The sequence below is a fragment of the Artibeus jamaicensis genome, unplaced genomic scaffold (assembly GCF_021234435.1).
Source record: "Artibeus jamaicensis isolate MK-2021 breed Jamaican fruit bat unplaced genomic scaffold, CSHL_Jam_final contig_700, whole genome shotgun sequence".
Taxonomy (NCBI): Eukaryota; Metazoa; Chordata; class Mammalia; order Chiroptera; family Phyllostomidae; genus Artibeus; species Artibeus jamaicensis.
In genome coordinates this window covers 6,675,836-6,689,600 of record NW_026521930.1, presented here as the reverse complement: position 1 = coordinate 6,689,600, position 13,765 = coordinate 6,675,836, and the positions used below count along the sequence as shown (strand labels likewise).

Sequence of the window (13,765 nt, the reverse complement as noted above, 5' to 3'; positions counted from 1 at the left end):
ACTGGAGGCGGGGCAGCTCTGAGTCAAGGCTGTAACACCGTAACCTCAGAAGGTTGGGAACGCTGAGGCAGAGAGGCCTCCAGCAGAAGCGAGGCTGGTCCATGCTGCGGGATGGCCCCTTCCCCTCCTGCTCTCCACAGGCCTCAGCCTGCTAGCTCCACACACGCATCCCGGCACACACCATAAGGTCCCTTAACTCTTAAGAATATTTTTTTTAATTTTATAAAGATTTTTGTTTGTTTCTTTTTAGAGAGAGGAGAGAGGAAGAAAAACATCAGTGTGTGGTTGCCTCCCACTCGCCCCCTACTGGGAACGTTGCGGGCAACCCAGGCATGCGCCCTGACTGGGAATGGGACCAGCAACCCTTTGGGTCACACGCCAGCACTCACCCCACTGAGCCACACCAGTCAGAGCTTAACTCAAACTTTTTATTGTACTCAAGTAAAAACTGCCCACACCAAAAGGAAGTGTCACAGAAAAGGAACGGGTGGAGGGGCGGGGATGCTGAGGATCAGATCTCCAGCATGTCTGTCCAGTGTTCCTGTGGGGACAAGAAGGGTGGTCAGAGGCAGCTTAGGGGATAGGGTGAGGTAGAGTCCAAAACCATCTCTTACCTCTTCTAATTCCAAGTCCTCCTCTTCCTCCTCAGTGCCCATCCGGCACAGCCAGACCAGGTCTCCCCACAGCAGCGAATTCTTACAGCTACCAAGGGGTAGAGTTTGCAGAAGATACGGAGTCAGGGTCACAAGCTGCCTCCAGGCTAGGCCCTGGGTGCCAAGATGGGGACTCAGATACCCTGGGTTCAGACTTGGACAACTGGGCACTGTCTTCCCAGAGGTACACCTGGCTGGGGTAGGGATACTGGACTCACCCAGGGCACTGGCCCTCTAGGGGCAGAAGCTGCCCTGGCTCCTCTTGCAGGAACTCCTGTGCCAGGCAGATCATGTGGGCCCTTAGGGAACAGCCAGCGTGGGGGCAACACAAGGGGCCTTCTTCATCCTGTCAGAGATGGCAGGCAGGTAAAGAAAATGGGGAGTAGTGGTGTAGCAATAACAAAGAATTTCCATGGACCACTTTTCCAAGGGCTTTGCATAAAACAACCCTGTGAGGCACGTACTACTCCTATTTGTGTATGAGAGGTGAGGAAACAGGCGTGGCGGGGTTACAATACCTGTAGGGACTAAGCTGGCCAGTTTTCTCTGAGTTTTGGCAGTGGTTCCAAAACAGCATGGCCCCTGCAGCTGGACCTAGATTAGAGTTCTTTACAGAGTAAGTGATTGCAAGCAGGTCACTAAAGCTCTGAATGGCAAGTACAGTCATGCATGGCATAACATTTCAGTCAACGAGGAACCACATATATGATGGAAGTATGTCGTAGAGCCTATGTGTAATAGACTGTATCATCCAGATAGGCATAAGTGCACTCTATGATGTTCACACCACTAAATTGCCCAAGGACACATTTCTCAGAATGTATTCCCCTAGTTAAGCAGCATTTGACTATACTCAGCTTACTTACATTTACTATGAGTGGAAGTCAGACCTACATCTCGGTTAACATACTGAATACTTACTTGCCCCCTGCTGTGTACTAGACTCTGTTCTACAGCACTGAATAAGAACTGCCCTTGTGGAGTTTAGTATGGGGGGGGCAGGAGAAACCCATAATAAAATAAATAAAATACAGTTGACCCTTGAAGAACACAGGTTTGAACTGCAGGGGTCCACTTACACATGATCTTTTTCCCAATAAATACACAGTGGACCCTCCATATCCCACCAGGGTTCTGCATCTGCAGATTCAACCAACCAGAGATTAAAAATGGTATTTTTGATCCAGAGCTGGGAACCCACAGATGCAGAAGGCCGACTGTATGCACTGTTCTATACCATTTTATATAAGGGACTAGAGCATCCCAGGGGGTGGAGGGGTACTGGAACCAATCCTGTATGGATACCGGGGGTGGAGGGGGCCGATGGGGGGGGAGTAAAAAGTTACACGTGGCCTCTCGACTGCTCAGGGTCAGCGCCTCTAACCTCCATGTTGTTCAAGAGTCAACTGTACAGGATATGTCAGACAAGAAGTGGTAAGGCTTAAAAAAAAAAAAAAAAGGAAAAAGGAATTGCATCTTTCTCTTACCAAGAAATATGCAATTTTAGATAGAGAGCCAAGGAAGACCTCATGGAGAAGAGGTGGCATTTTATCAAGACTGAAGGTCTACAGAAGAACTTTCCAGTGAAGAGGAAAGGGCAAAGGCCCCAAGTTGGAGGAATGTCGAGGAATGACCACAGGTACTATTATTCTCCCCATTTTTCAGATGGAAGCAGAGCTGCCAAAGGGTGTCAGTGGGCCGTGTGATCCCTCAATAAACAGTTTAATCCTAAATCGTCTAAGTGTAGAGCTGCCCCAACCTGGAGACCAGGTGGGGCCTCTCACCTGGAGTGCACGCGCGCAAAGGGTGCAGGGGGCCTCAGCATTCTGCTCTGGCTGGGGCTCCGTGTCAGCAAAGAGATTGGTCTTGCGCTTGGAGGCCAAAACTCCAGGTGACAGAGGCCCGAAGGCTAGCGGCACGTGTGGCGGCGGTGGTGGGCAGAGCTCCTGGCAGAAATCAGCGCGCAGCCAGCGCAGGGTGAGCGGGAGGCGCGCCCAGGGCGGCGCGCGCAGCATGTGCGCCAACACGCGCAGGTGGAAAGCGAAGGCTCCCTCACTGCGCAGGCGTGGAGCCACGTGTGCCAGGCGGCGCGAGGCGTGAGGGTGCTGCCAGGCCCACTCAAACTGCGGGCAGAAGTGAGGGTCTCAGGATTGTCCAGAGAGGACCCCAAGCCCCAGACCATCTTCCCGCCAGCCCTGCCTCCTGAATTACCCGAAGGGCGGCCACGGAGGAAGGGAAGCCGTGCACGATGAGCACCATCTCCCTGGGGAACAGAATAAGGGCGCGGCCTGTGAGCCCCTTGCCCCCTTCTGTGTCCTGCCCAATTCCCTCGTCACAGTTCTCTGTCAGTCCTACCAGAGAGAGGAATCCTCACAAACCATGTCAAACCTCGCCCATGAGGCCCTGCCCACTTCTTAGAGGTCCGACCCTCTCTCCACCTGCCAACTTCGGGATCCGCCTCCAGTCAACTGCGTTCCTCAGTTCTCTCCCTATCTATCTATCTGGGTCTCCATCTTCCCTCCCAGCCAGTTCACCAACCCCCTATCGCTAAACCAAGCCTAAATCACTAGTCCCCTTCCTACCCAGCCCCGCCTCTGAGTCCCGTAGTCTAGTCTCACAGGATTCCCCCTCTCACAGGCTCCTCCCTCGAGATAGGCCCATCTACGTTTCTAGCTACCCCAGGCTCCTCTCTCCGCCCCAGCCCACTGCCACTGGCCTGTACCCTGTGGGCCCCACCTCCTCCTGACGCCCTCCTCCTAAGTGATCCGCCCCTTCTTACCAGGGCCCGCGCCCGCTGGTCCGCCAAGCCCCGCCTTTTTTGCGGCCCCCGTTGTGCTGCTGGACCCGACGAGCAGGGTTGACGGTGAACCCCACATAGACGCGGCCCCGGTGCCGAGGGTTCAGGCAATAGAGCAGGTAGACGCCGAAGAAGCGGCCGGGCCTTGTCGCTCCTCCCGCGGGTCCCATCAAGACTTGTGGGTTGATTGCTGTGGCTTGGGTTGCCAGGGCCTCAATGTGCTTATCTAGGAAAAAGCGCTTGGGGGCGACTCCGAGGTATCCTAGAAGCTGCAGCAAGGCGGGTTCGTGCACCCTTTCCTGGCTGGAGTTAAGGAGTCCAATACCGCCCACGGAACCCAGGTGTCTGTGCAGGAGAGGACACCAGCTAGCTTCGGCTGGGGAGGAGTCGGTCCGTGTGCAGACTCTGATTGGTTGATTGACAGTAAGCGCGGAAACCTAGAAAGGTTGGAAAGCTGGGCGTGCATGAAAGCGGAAGAGCCGAGTTTACAGACTTCTTAAGGGCGGAAGTAGAGGCCTCAGCGGAAGTGACTCCAGTAAGGGTGGAAGTAGCGTGACCTGCGTCTGTACAGGAGTTCTGCCCTCACTGGGCCGCTGCGGCCCCCTTTGGGCTGCCGCCCCCTTTGGGCTTCAACCATGGAACTCAGCACCGAGTACCTCCGGGAGAAGCTGCAGCGGGACCTGGAGGCAGATCACGTGGTAAGTTGAGCGGCCTGGATTCACCCAGAGAGTGGAAAAGGGCTCCTAGGTGGATGGTTTGTCACCATCCACACCATTCTGCCCCATAGGAAGTGGAGGACACTACTCCCAACCGTTGCGCGTCCAGCTTCCGAGTCCTGGTGGTGTCGGCCAAGTTCGAGGGGAAGCCGCTGCTTCAAAGACACCGGTGAGGCCCGGGCGAACGCCTCGCTCAGCGCGGTCCCAGCTCTGGGAACAAAACCCGGGCCACTGCCTACCACCCAATTTTCTCGCCCTGGCCAATGCGGCCTAGCATCGTGGACTTACAACTCCAATGATCCCTCCTTCTCATCCCCGAATCCAGTATTGAGACTTAGGTCCTCTATCTCTCTTGTTCCCAGGTCCTGGGGACTACAACCTAGGGACACCTCCAGTCTCCCGGGTCCACCTAGCTTTGGGGACTGTAACTCCAGGCGCCTGCCATTTCCTAACACCATCTTTCCCTCAGGCTGGTGAACGCGTGCCTAGCAGAAGAGCTTCCGCATATCCATGCCTTTGAACAGAAAACCCTGACCCCAGAGCAGTGGGCCCGTGAGCAGCAGAAATAAGGGACCAGGACCTGCACAGCCATTAAATTATGAATCAGGGCCAGTTTCTGTGTTGGTGTGTTTCTGTGTTCCTATGTGTGGGAGGGATGCTGAGGCGGCCCGGGGCCTGGCTTCTCCCTGCCCTGCCACTCTCCATTGTTTTCCCTTGGGCAAAGTCCCTCTCCACACATAGGCCTATGTGTCCCCACTTATAAAGTGAAAGTTCAATTCTTAAAATCTCTTCTAGGACAGGCCTCACAGGTCTTTTGTGTAATTCTTGGTAGACCCCTAGGACTACCACCACTACCCAACAAACCTGCCCATTTATAGAGCAATACTGGGTGTTACTGCCCTCTGCCAGCCTTCAGGGTGCACAGATGAGAAAGTACTCAAGATTTCAGGGTGCTGGCCAATTGAACAAACCTGTCCCTCTCACCAACATGACCCCAATGTCAGAAGCATAGTAGAGGATTCCGCACTTCCCCTGCAGGTTCCCTCAGGGACGTGGTATCCCAGCTGCTCTCCGACAGCAGGAATGCTGATGTTGTGGGGCCCACTGGAGAAGGTCCAGTGACTTTTTTAGCCCTGGGCTTGACATGGCTACGGGTGCCCATGGGAAGACCATAAGGTTTTCAGGAATGGTGGTGTGGGCAGAGGATGGGAATAAGGGTAGAACAGGAAAATAAAGCCAACCTGCAGCTTAAACACAAGTGCTAGGATTGGCACAGAAACACAAGAGCCCTGAGACCCACTGTGGGCCGGGGCTCTTCGGGAGTACGAATCACAGGTTTCAGCCATCCTACCCATCCTGTTCCCCCCTGTTTTCAAGGCCGGTTTTTTGGCCCCTACGTTATCTCCATCCCCACCTCCCTCTCTTGTTTCTGTCATAAGGAGAAAGGGTTGGTAAAGCTGGAAGTCATGGTGATGATAGGTTAACTCTTCTGGTTTCTAGGGATCCTTCCCTGAACTTTTTCCCCACTGTTCTGGGCCAGAAGGAGAGTTAGCAACTGAGTCTACTCCGATGGGCCCATCCCCATTCTACAGGACAGGTTTGGAGCAGGAACCTCACCTCTTTGGCAAGCCCAGGCTCCAGATTTTCTGATTCTCTCTTCACACCCCTGATTGGATCCACTCACTGCATTCTCAGGGTTGTGGTGGTCCTTTTCCCATTTCACAGATGGGCAACAGAAGCCTGGAAAGGAGTGACTTGCCCAGGGTAACATGGCTTGCAGAAAGGGTGAGACCAAAATGAGCCGGCAAAAACAATCTTATAGCTGCCTCAGCTCTCTACCCAGGCGGTTTTCTCTGGCATGCTGAAGAGGGGGACGGGGCAGCAGACGGGGCATTACGTCCTTGCTGTCCCTATGCTTGCTGTCCCTATGTGAACCAAACCCTGCTGTGGCCAGGACACCCAATTCTGATAGCCCTGTGTCCCAGCTCGGGGTCACCCACTCAGCTGAGTATCAGGAACCCGCTTCCAAATCCCCGCTTGATAAGGCCTGGCAGGTCTATTCAGGTTCCTCTCTCACAGAGGCCAGGCTCAGGCAGAACCCACACTGAGGGCTCAAGAGGCAGCAACACTGCCCAGGGAAGGCTCTGAACTAGAAGAGGAGACAAGTTGTGACATGGGAGCTGCCCTTCAGCAAGCCCCTCAACTATTCAATGCCTCAGTTTCCTCATCTGTAAACTAGGGTAGGCTGTTGCTTTCTTGTAAGCTTTCACCTTAAAAATGACCCCTGAAGCATACAGTTTGAAAGGTGTCATGTAAGTGCTAGTTTCTCATTTCCCCACAAGCAACGGTGTCAGTATAGTTGCACGTACCCTGATGTGGTTGGCTAGAAAAGGCAGATTTGGGGTAAACATGGGAGTTCCTCAGGCCCCAGGCTAGGGCCTGGAATAGTCAGACCTGCCTGCCGGAAAACAGCAGGCCCCCAAACCACACCAGAATGGGGTGGCTGCCAGCCGCCAACACCTGTTCCTGTAGTCTAGGGCGTTCAGAGGCATCGCTCAGTCCCTGCCATGGATCGATTATATCAAGGTGGAAACTCAAGGGCATGTCAGTTGAGCAGACTCAGCATTCACGTGGCCAGTCATCAGAGTCTGAGAGGTACCAGAAAATAAAGCCATTTTATTATTGTATCTGCCATTGTGGCCTGAGGAGTGGAAGTATGAATGGAAGGGGAGGCAGGTGATGCCGTGGGCCCCAGCCGAAGGCCCCAGAGTCTTCTACTTGGCTTGGACTGTCTCCTCCAGCCTATCCAAGCGCTTCTGTAGCTCCTGCACTGTGGCCTGAAGCTTCCTCATCTCCTCCTCCAGCCGGGATACGACATCCTGGAGAACCCAGGGCTGCATTAGGCCCAGCTCCATCCTGGGCTCCCTTAACCCTGGAGTCCACTAAGTCTTCTCCCAAGAACCCTAGGGCCAGGGCCCTTCTGTCTCTCGGTCAGTCGTAGCCCAGAGAGCTGCAGGCCTATAAGCCTGAAGCCTGTTTTCTGAGGCCTCAGGATTACCCATTCCCAGGCCCCTGTAAGCTTGGGCTGCCTCAAAGGCCAGCCTCTCTCCACTGGGTTAATGACCACATCAGTAGTAGCCCCTGCTCTTCTCTGTCTTCCCACCCTAATTTCCAGCCTTGTATACATCTCTCACCGAGCTAGGAGTGCCACTGGTCTCTGGTGCTGTCTTCCTGCGCCCAGTGTCCAGGCCCCGGTTGACCCTCAGCTCTCGGCTCTTTGGGGGCACGTAGCCATCTTTGAGGGAAATGAGGAGGGGCCCGGCATCCCGACCGCCCAGCCACTCCTCGGCCGTAAGGGCAGCGTCAGGCCCTGCGGTGGGCGGGTACAGGTCCTCCTGGAACAGGTCCGACTGCGGGCAAGGCCAAGGCTGGTTAAGAGCATGCTCAGGCCACACCACCACCCTGCAGCTCTGCAAGGTCAGTGCCCAGCCCACAGCCCAAGGAGGGACATGGAAGCATCACCTTTCTAGGCACTGTCATGGCAATGGGCTCACACCTCCGCTCATGCAGCTTGTAGAATCTGTGGAAACAGGAAAGTGAGCAGTGTCCACAGCGCAGCTGGGCTGGGACTGAAAGTCAGCATGAGGTCAGCACTGCCCTAAGAGCATGCTTGGTCGGGGATCAGTCACCTGGCGATCTCACACTTGTTCACCTCCAGGCCACGTTTGGGCATGTAGCCCATGCCACGCTGGGACTCCTTGGAACTGAACATGGAGAGATAGTGCAGGAATGGGGCCTCGGAAGTGATCTCAAAGTACCGGATGGAGCTGTCGCCCTGCAGGCAGTGGGTGCAAGGGAAGATCAGCACCGACAGATGCCTGCAGCTGTGGTTCTTTCCAGACCCCTCTGCCCACCTCGCTTCCCAGACTCCCCGCCCAACTGGGCCACCTTGCCACAGAGGTAGACAATGTTGGTGTCGGGGTCAAAGAAGGGCAGCAGGACACCACTGCTTGTATCCAGCTCCTGCAGTGACAGTGGCTCCTCCAGGTGCTTCTGCAGAGACAGGTGGGAGGTGACAGTGAGCTGGGCTGCATCAGGCCCCAGGGTGGTGCTCTTCACTGGGCAGGAGGCAACCCCCTACAGACCAACCAGTGGTCAGTAAACGGGCCCTGGGTATACAGCCATTCAGGTGGCAGGGCAGGGACTGAGCCTCCAGTCCTGATTCTCTGCACTCACCATGTCCCACAGTGCCACCTGACGCTCACTCATCCGGCTGAAGCCTGTGGTCAGGATCTTTCCGTCAGACACAAACACAGCGCGCACAGGCCGGGTCCCCTCATGAGGACGGTCCTTCTCCTGGAAGGAAAGGGAGGTGGTCAGTCAGGCACCCATACACACACCCTGAGGGCCAGACCCCCGGGATGGGCAGGAGAAGGTAGCAACTAGGGGCATGATTGGTGGTAGACAGAAGAGCTGAAGGTCTCTGGGTCAAGGGTTATGGTTCACGGCAACTCACAGCCACAACAGTGCCTTTGCGGGGCTCGATGATGCGCACGCGCTTGTCACGGCAGGAGGTGCAGATGAGGCCACCGTCTCGGCTCCAGTCCACGCTGTAGATTGTGTCTGGGTGCACATCTGTGCCCAGCGTCAGCACGGCTGCCCCAGTGCCCACGTCCCACACCAGGATCACGTTGTCACAACCTGGGTGATGTCCTCAGTGTCAGAAGCCATGAGCCTGCCCCCTCGCTGCCAGCCCACCCCTCTTCTCCCCCAAGGCACCTGCACTGAGCAGCACGTTCTGGGCTGTGGGGTGCCAGGCCACGATGCCCACACGCTTGGTGTGGCCCTCCAGGGTGACGACAGGCTCCCGCAGGGACAGCGTCAGGCCCCCATCAGGGATCTCCCAGACCTATGGAGAAGGGGCAGGTGAGTCTTGGGTGTTCCAAATGTCAGAGCCTGTCTCGGAGCCCCCTCCTTGCCCCTGTGTGCCCACCACCACTCACCATGACTGTGCAATCCTCAGAGCCACTGGCAATGACATTATCATTGTGTGGGCACCAGGCGATGTCCAGCACGGGGGCCGTGTGGCCGCAGACTGTGGGCACATTCTTGTCCACACGTCCAGTCTAGAAGGCACAGCAGGGCCTCTAAGGGAGGTGCTTTTGCTCTCCAAACGCAATCCCACCTCCCTACACCCCTTCAGAGAGGCATGGAGAGGGCGGCTACAGGGTCCCTGGGAGGCCAAACAGGGCCTAGGGTGGGAGGGTGTCTGTCTGCCCCAGGCCAGAGTTGTCAGAGTAACTCAGACAGACCGGCCTCGAGAAGCACAGATCGCAGGTGTGGGGCTGGGCACCAGGTTCCTGCCATCTCTTTCTGTTTTTCATGTTTGCCCTGAGGGCCCCCAGCCCCACCCAGCTTCTGTGAGTGAGGCTTCCATGGCACACAGGCCAAGGGCCGGGGCAGGTGGGGAAGGGGGGTCAATAGTATTGGAGGAAGTGTTCCCCACAGAAGTGTGTGCGAATGGTGGGGGTGTGGGCATGGGTCCCTTCAAAAGGAGAGGCACCAGGAAATCTGTCATAATTGGCCCCCAGACCGGAGCAGAGGTTTGGAAATGACCACTTCCGGGGAGCTACTGCAGAAGGGCTTCCTGTGTGAAAAGCAGGCCCAGCGCTTACCCTGACAACCACTTCCTCTTTGCGCTTCCATCAGCCCTTTTAAGGTAACAACTTAGGGCCCATCTTCCCTTCCTGTCTCACCCCCAAAGAGCACAGCAGTGTGCTGGGAGTAGGGGTCAGCGGAGGGCAGGGCTGGACAGAGGAGAAGGCCCTCTGCCATCACCCCTGCCTGTGGGCTCGGGGCCCGGACTTGCTGAGTTCCTAAGGACTCTGACAGGCCCAGACTCAGAGTACCCCTCATTCTGAGAACAGTGCTGGGCCTGTGCAGACCCCAACCTGTCCTTCTCTGTGCTCCTGAGGGGGGAAAGCCGCAGGCTGAGACTTGAGACGCTTGGTCTCAGGACTTGCTATGTGACCCTTCTTGTGTCAGCTCCCCTCCGAGATTCATATAAGGTTCAATTTTATAGATGACAACACCCTGGCCCAAGAAGGCTTGGTGACAGTCACCTAATCAGGGCCCCTGGGGGCCATTGGAAGGCCAGAGGCCACCTTAGGTGGCAGACTGCTGCCCAGAGGCTCACCTTGCTCAGAGACAGCACCAGGAAGGCCCCTCCCCCGCTGGCCTCACAGATCAGGGCCACAAACTTGGGGTTGACGGCACAGAAGCCACTGTCCCAGGTGGTCTGTGAGACGCGTACATCCTCATAGCACTGGTCGGCCTTGGCCGGCTGGCCAAACACATGCCGGAACTTGCTGGAGCGCACCACCTGCCGGCTCATGCTGGGGTGGGGGTGGAGAGGCACATGGGTTGAAAGCTTTTCTCCCCTCAGGTCAGCTCTGACCTTGTCTCCCCCAGGACACCCCTCAGCCTGGCATTTAAGGTCTCAGCTACCTTCCCCAGCAGCAGCATCCAGGGCTCCCAGCCGCTCACTGACATCCTGCTCCCCTCACACTCCTCTAGCCTTCCGCCCCCCTCTTCACTCCCAGCTCACCTGTGAGGCCCACCTTCTCCACACCCCTCAGCCCTTGCTTCTGTTCTGTAGCAGAGCCTGGCGTGGGGCAGCACCTAGTGCGATCTGTCGTCAGCCAGCTGGCTGACAGGCACAGAGCCTTTTCTCTGTGGTGGCTCACACTGTGGAGGGGCTTCTCTCAGCCTCAGTGTCCAGACCTCACCCCCCCGTCCCACCTACAGGGTAATTTCCTAAAGTCGGGCAGGGCACAGTGCCAGAGACACAGGGAAACAGCACGTGGGCCTGCGCAGGAGGCACGACATTCGGTGTCAGGATGGCTTCCTCAGTAGGTCTCTGGGCCCCACAAAGGGGCAGATGGCCTGGGTCTGGGTTTCTCTTCCTCCGCACTCCTCTGCCCTCACCTTCACTTAAGCAGGTGCCCTAAGCACCATCGCCACCCCCACTGGAATCCTGCACAGGAAGGGGAGGCTGGGCTGGCTTCTCTGAGGTCCAGCTAGGATGGTTTCGCCCACTGACTTGGCAGGCGGCAAGTGAAGCAGAGGGGCCTCCTCTGGCTCCCCAGGTTACCAGGGTGGGGGTGCCTGCTGGAAGGACACTCTCCCCAGGGCCTCTGTTCTACCTCCTCAGCTTCACCCATTCGTCCCGCCTCAGGGTCTGTTCCTTCTCACTAGGGGCTCCAACCCCCCTCGCCCACCCTCCGAGTCTCCGGGAGGCTCACAGTGAGGAGCCTGCTCGGATGCATGCGGAGAAGCGGTCTGGGGGCAGGGGATCAGTCCCAGGTGAGAAACCTGGGTTTGGGAAGCAGAGAGCCCCACACTGGAGGCCGGAGGACAGGAAGCCGTCACCCCACCCTGCCTCCTCCCCCACCGCAGGTACCATACCAAGCCCGGAAACCACGAAAAGGGGAACTTGGGCTTTTCTTGTTTTGCTCTCAACCCCTCCCTGTCTCCAAGCTTAGGGCAGCTGCTCCGCTCACTGCACCCTGCCCCCACCCCACCCCCAAAGGCTCCCGTTCTGGGGAGAGTCAGGGCCCCGCACGTATCCTCACGCCCACACACATCTTGGCTGCCCTGACCCCTCACCCTCGCCTCTTCTGGGAGCTCTCAGGCACACTGAGGGACCCTCCCACGCTCACCCACACCCCGGGCGAGTCCCCTCCACGCACGGGCTCGCGGGCTCTATCCTCATCTCAGCACTGGCGCCCTCTGACAGCCTGTCCACCCCCACAGCCGGCTCCTACCAAGCCCACGCCTGCCCCACAGGTGGCCCAGGACAGCGGTGCCTAGTCCCTTTTCCAGGGACCCGAGGCTTACCTGCTGCGGAGGCCCCCCTAAATGGAGGAGGAAGAGGAGGTGGAGGAAGGCGCTGAAGCAGCCAGAGACTGCCCGCTGAGGATGCTCTTGTCAAGACAATGAATGAGAAGCCTGGCCACCCGCCTCCTTAGGCGTGGCAGCGCCCCTCTGGGCGGAGCTCTTAAAGCACAGAGCCCTCCCCTCCGCAGAGGCGCCGCCTCACCCCACCAGCCCGCAGCCTCCTTCCCTTCCCTCCGCTCAGAATCTCTGCCCTACGCTGCCAATTCCGAACCCAAACAGATGCTGCTGGCCAGCCCCTGACAATCTAATCTTCACTTTTTAATGTCAAAGTGCAAAAATACTCTGTTCCTTCTCCCCCACCCCTCGGTCTACTCCCAGCCTACTCTCCATCCTTCCCCTGGCATCGAGCCCAGCTGGCCTTTGTAGAGGCCCCCACACCCACTCCCAGCTAAGGCTGCGCTGCCTTCTCCACGTCCCCCACCCCCGCCCCGGAGGCAGGGAACAGACCGGAGGACCAGACGAGGAGGAGGGAGATCCCTGCACCAGCCTGTACCCAGGAGACCCCTGGTCTTGTCCAGGCTCCTACAAACGGGTGGCCTTGAGAGAGTCACTTAACCTCCCAGTTCTCATGTCTTCACCTAGGAGCACCTCGGGCCGGCTGCCTCAGGGGAGCACATGAATGAATCTGGCACAGGGAGCACCTCTCCATGCAGGGCGACGGAGGTGAAGGACTCAGGTTCCTGCGAGCAGGGAGCTCTCAGCCTACTGGAAGGAGAGGAGCAAATAGCTCCAAGGGAGCCAGGCAGGGGCAGAAGCCCAGACTTCACACTCAAGTGGAAGGAGGAGTTGGTGCCGTCCTTGGGTTCTGGCCGCATCCAGTGGGCAAGGAAGGTACTCTGGAAGCAGAGTGCTTTATGAGTTTGACTCCTGCTGTCTCACCTACTGAGTGACCTTGGGCAGCTTACTTAACCTCTCTGAGCCTCAGTTCCTCCCTCTGTAACAGATAACACTTACCTGATGAGATTCTAGGGGAAGGAAAGTGTCAAGAACCTCATCTGGAGTGGCACAGTGCTTAATGAATGAATGTTAGCTCTTCTCATTATTGCTGTTTATGGAGTATTTGACCTGGACAGGAAAGGATGAGAAAGAGCCAGCAGGCCTGACTACAGAAAGGCATCTGGGCTGAGGGGCAGGCCGAGCAAAGACCCCAAAGTGTAATTTTGTAAGGGACCTGTTCAAATCCTGTCTCCACCACTGATGGGCTGAGTGATCTTGCACAAGAGATCTCACCTCTCTGAACGTCAGTCACTTCATCTGTAAATGGGGGACATATACAGTTTGTCCTGCCCACCCAACAAAGCTCTGACTTTTAAATGGGTATATAAGTACTCCACAGATCATTCTGGTGTAAAAGCCAGTGTGTCCTCTGGTTCCCGGGGGCCTGTCACTGAGCTGGATCGGACAGGGATGGACAGGGACTGTGATGCACAGTCTCCAGGTGCAGTGACAAAAATAACAGCTGCCGCTCACTGAGCGCCTGCTCTGTGTCAGACACTGCCCAAAATGCTGAAAATAGGGTGCACTCGCTGAACCCTCATCACACTCTAGGAGCAGGTACCACCTCCATTGTACAGAGAGGACGCTCAGGTACGCACCGCCTTCAGCCCTGGGGCACCTCATTTCCAAGAAGAGGACAAGCA

The 13,765-nt window shown here is 56.9% G+C and overlaps 3 protein-coding genes across 9 annotated transcripts; 1 reads left to right on the top strand and 2 right to left on the bottom strand.

Moving 5' to 3' along the window:
- Nucleotides 1-414: 414 nt before the first annotated feature.
- On the bottom strand, nucleotides 415-3,624 carry SLX1A (SLX1 homolog A, structure-specific endonuclease subunit). 6 transcript variants are annotated; one of them, XM_037134034.2, is made up of 6 exons: nucleotides 3,433-3,624; nucleotides 2,865-3,004; nucleotides 2,438-2,776; nucleotides 872-999; nucleotides 615-702; nucleotides 415-541 (listed from the first exon to the last, which is right to left on the bottom strand). In XM_037134034.2, exons 1-6 carry the CDS (start codon nucleotides 3,527-3,529, stop codon nucleotides 512-514), a joined length of 822 nt encoding a protein of 273 aa, XP_036989929.2. In that variant the 5' UTR covers nucleotides 3,530-3,624; the 3' UTR covers nucleotides 415-511. The 6 variants fall into 6 exon arrangements, with proteins under 6 accessions (XP_036989929.2, XP_036989928.2, XP_053527472.1 ...); XM_037134033.2 differs by having other exon boundaries at nucleotides 2,865-2,916; nucleotides 3,433-3,620; XM_053671497.1 differs by lacking the exon at nucleotides 3,433-3,624 and adding an exon at nucleotides 3,289-3,329 and having other exon boundaries at nucleotides 2,865-2,916.
- Nucleotides 3,625-4,064: 440 nt separating this feature from the next.
- On the top strand, nucleotides 4,065-4,778 carry BOLA2B (bolA family member 2B). The gene is made up of 3 exons (XM_037134041.2): nucleotides 4,065-4,148; nucleotides 4,238-4,335; nucleotides 4,636-4,778. The coding sequence occupies exons 1-3, from the start codon at nucleotides 4,086-4,088 to the stop codon at nucleotides 4,733-4,735; spliced, it is 261 nt and encodes an 86-aa protein (XP_036989936.1). The 5' UTR covers nucleotides 4,065-4,085; the 3' UTR covers nucleotides 4,736-4,778.
- Nucleotides 4,779-6,822: 2,044 nt separating this feature from the next.
- Nucleotides 6,823-12,176, bottom strand: CORO1A (coronin 1A). 2 transcript variants are annotated; one of them, XM_037134024.2, is made up of 11 exons: nucleotides 12,066-12,176; nucleotides 10,363-10,561; nucleotides 9,170-9,292; nucleotides 8,946-9,075; nucleotides 8,683-8,867; nucleotides 8,403-8,522; nucleotides 8,115-8,219; nucleotides 7,856-8,001; nucleotides 7,689-7,746; nucleotides 7,361-7,576; nucleotides 6,823-7,045 (listed from the first exon to the last, which is right to left on the bottom strand). In XM_037134024.2, the coding sequence occupies exons 2-11, from the start codon at nucleotides 10,558-10,560 to the stop codon at nucleotides 6,941-6,943; spliced, it is 1,386 nt and encodes a 461-aa protein (XP_036989919.1). In that variant the 5' UTR covers nucleotide 10,561; nucleotides 12,066-12,176; the 3' UTR covers nucleotides 6,823-6,940. The 2 variants fall into 2 exon arrangements, with proteins under 2 accessions (XP_036989919.1, XP_053527470.1); XM_053671495.1 differs by lacking the exon at nucleotides 12,066-12,176 and adding an exon at nucleotides 11,471-11,495.
- Between the last annotated feature and the right edge of the window lie 1,589 nt (nucleotides 12,177-13,765).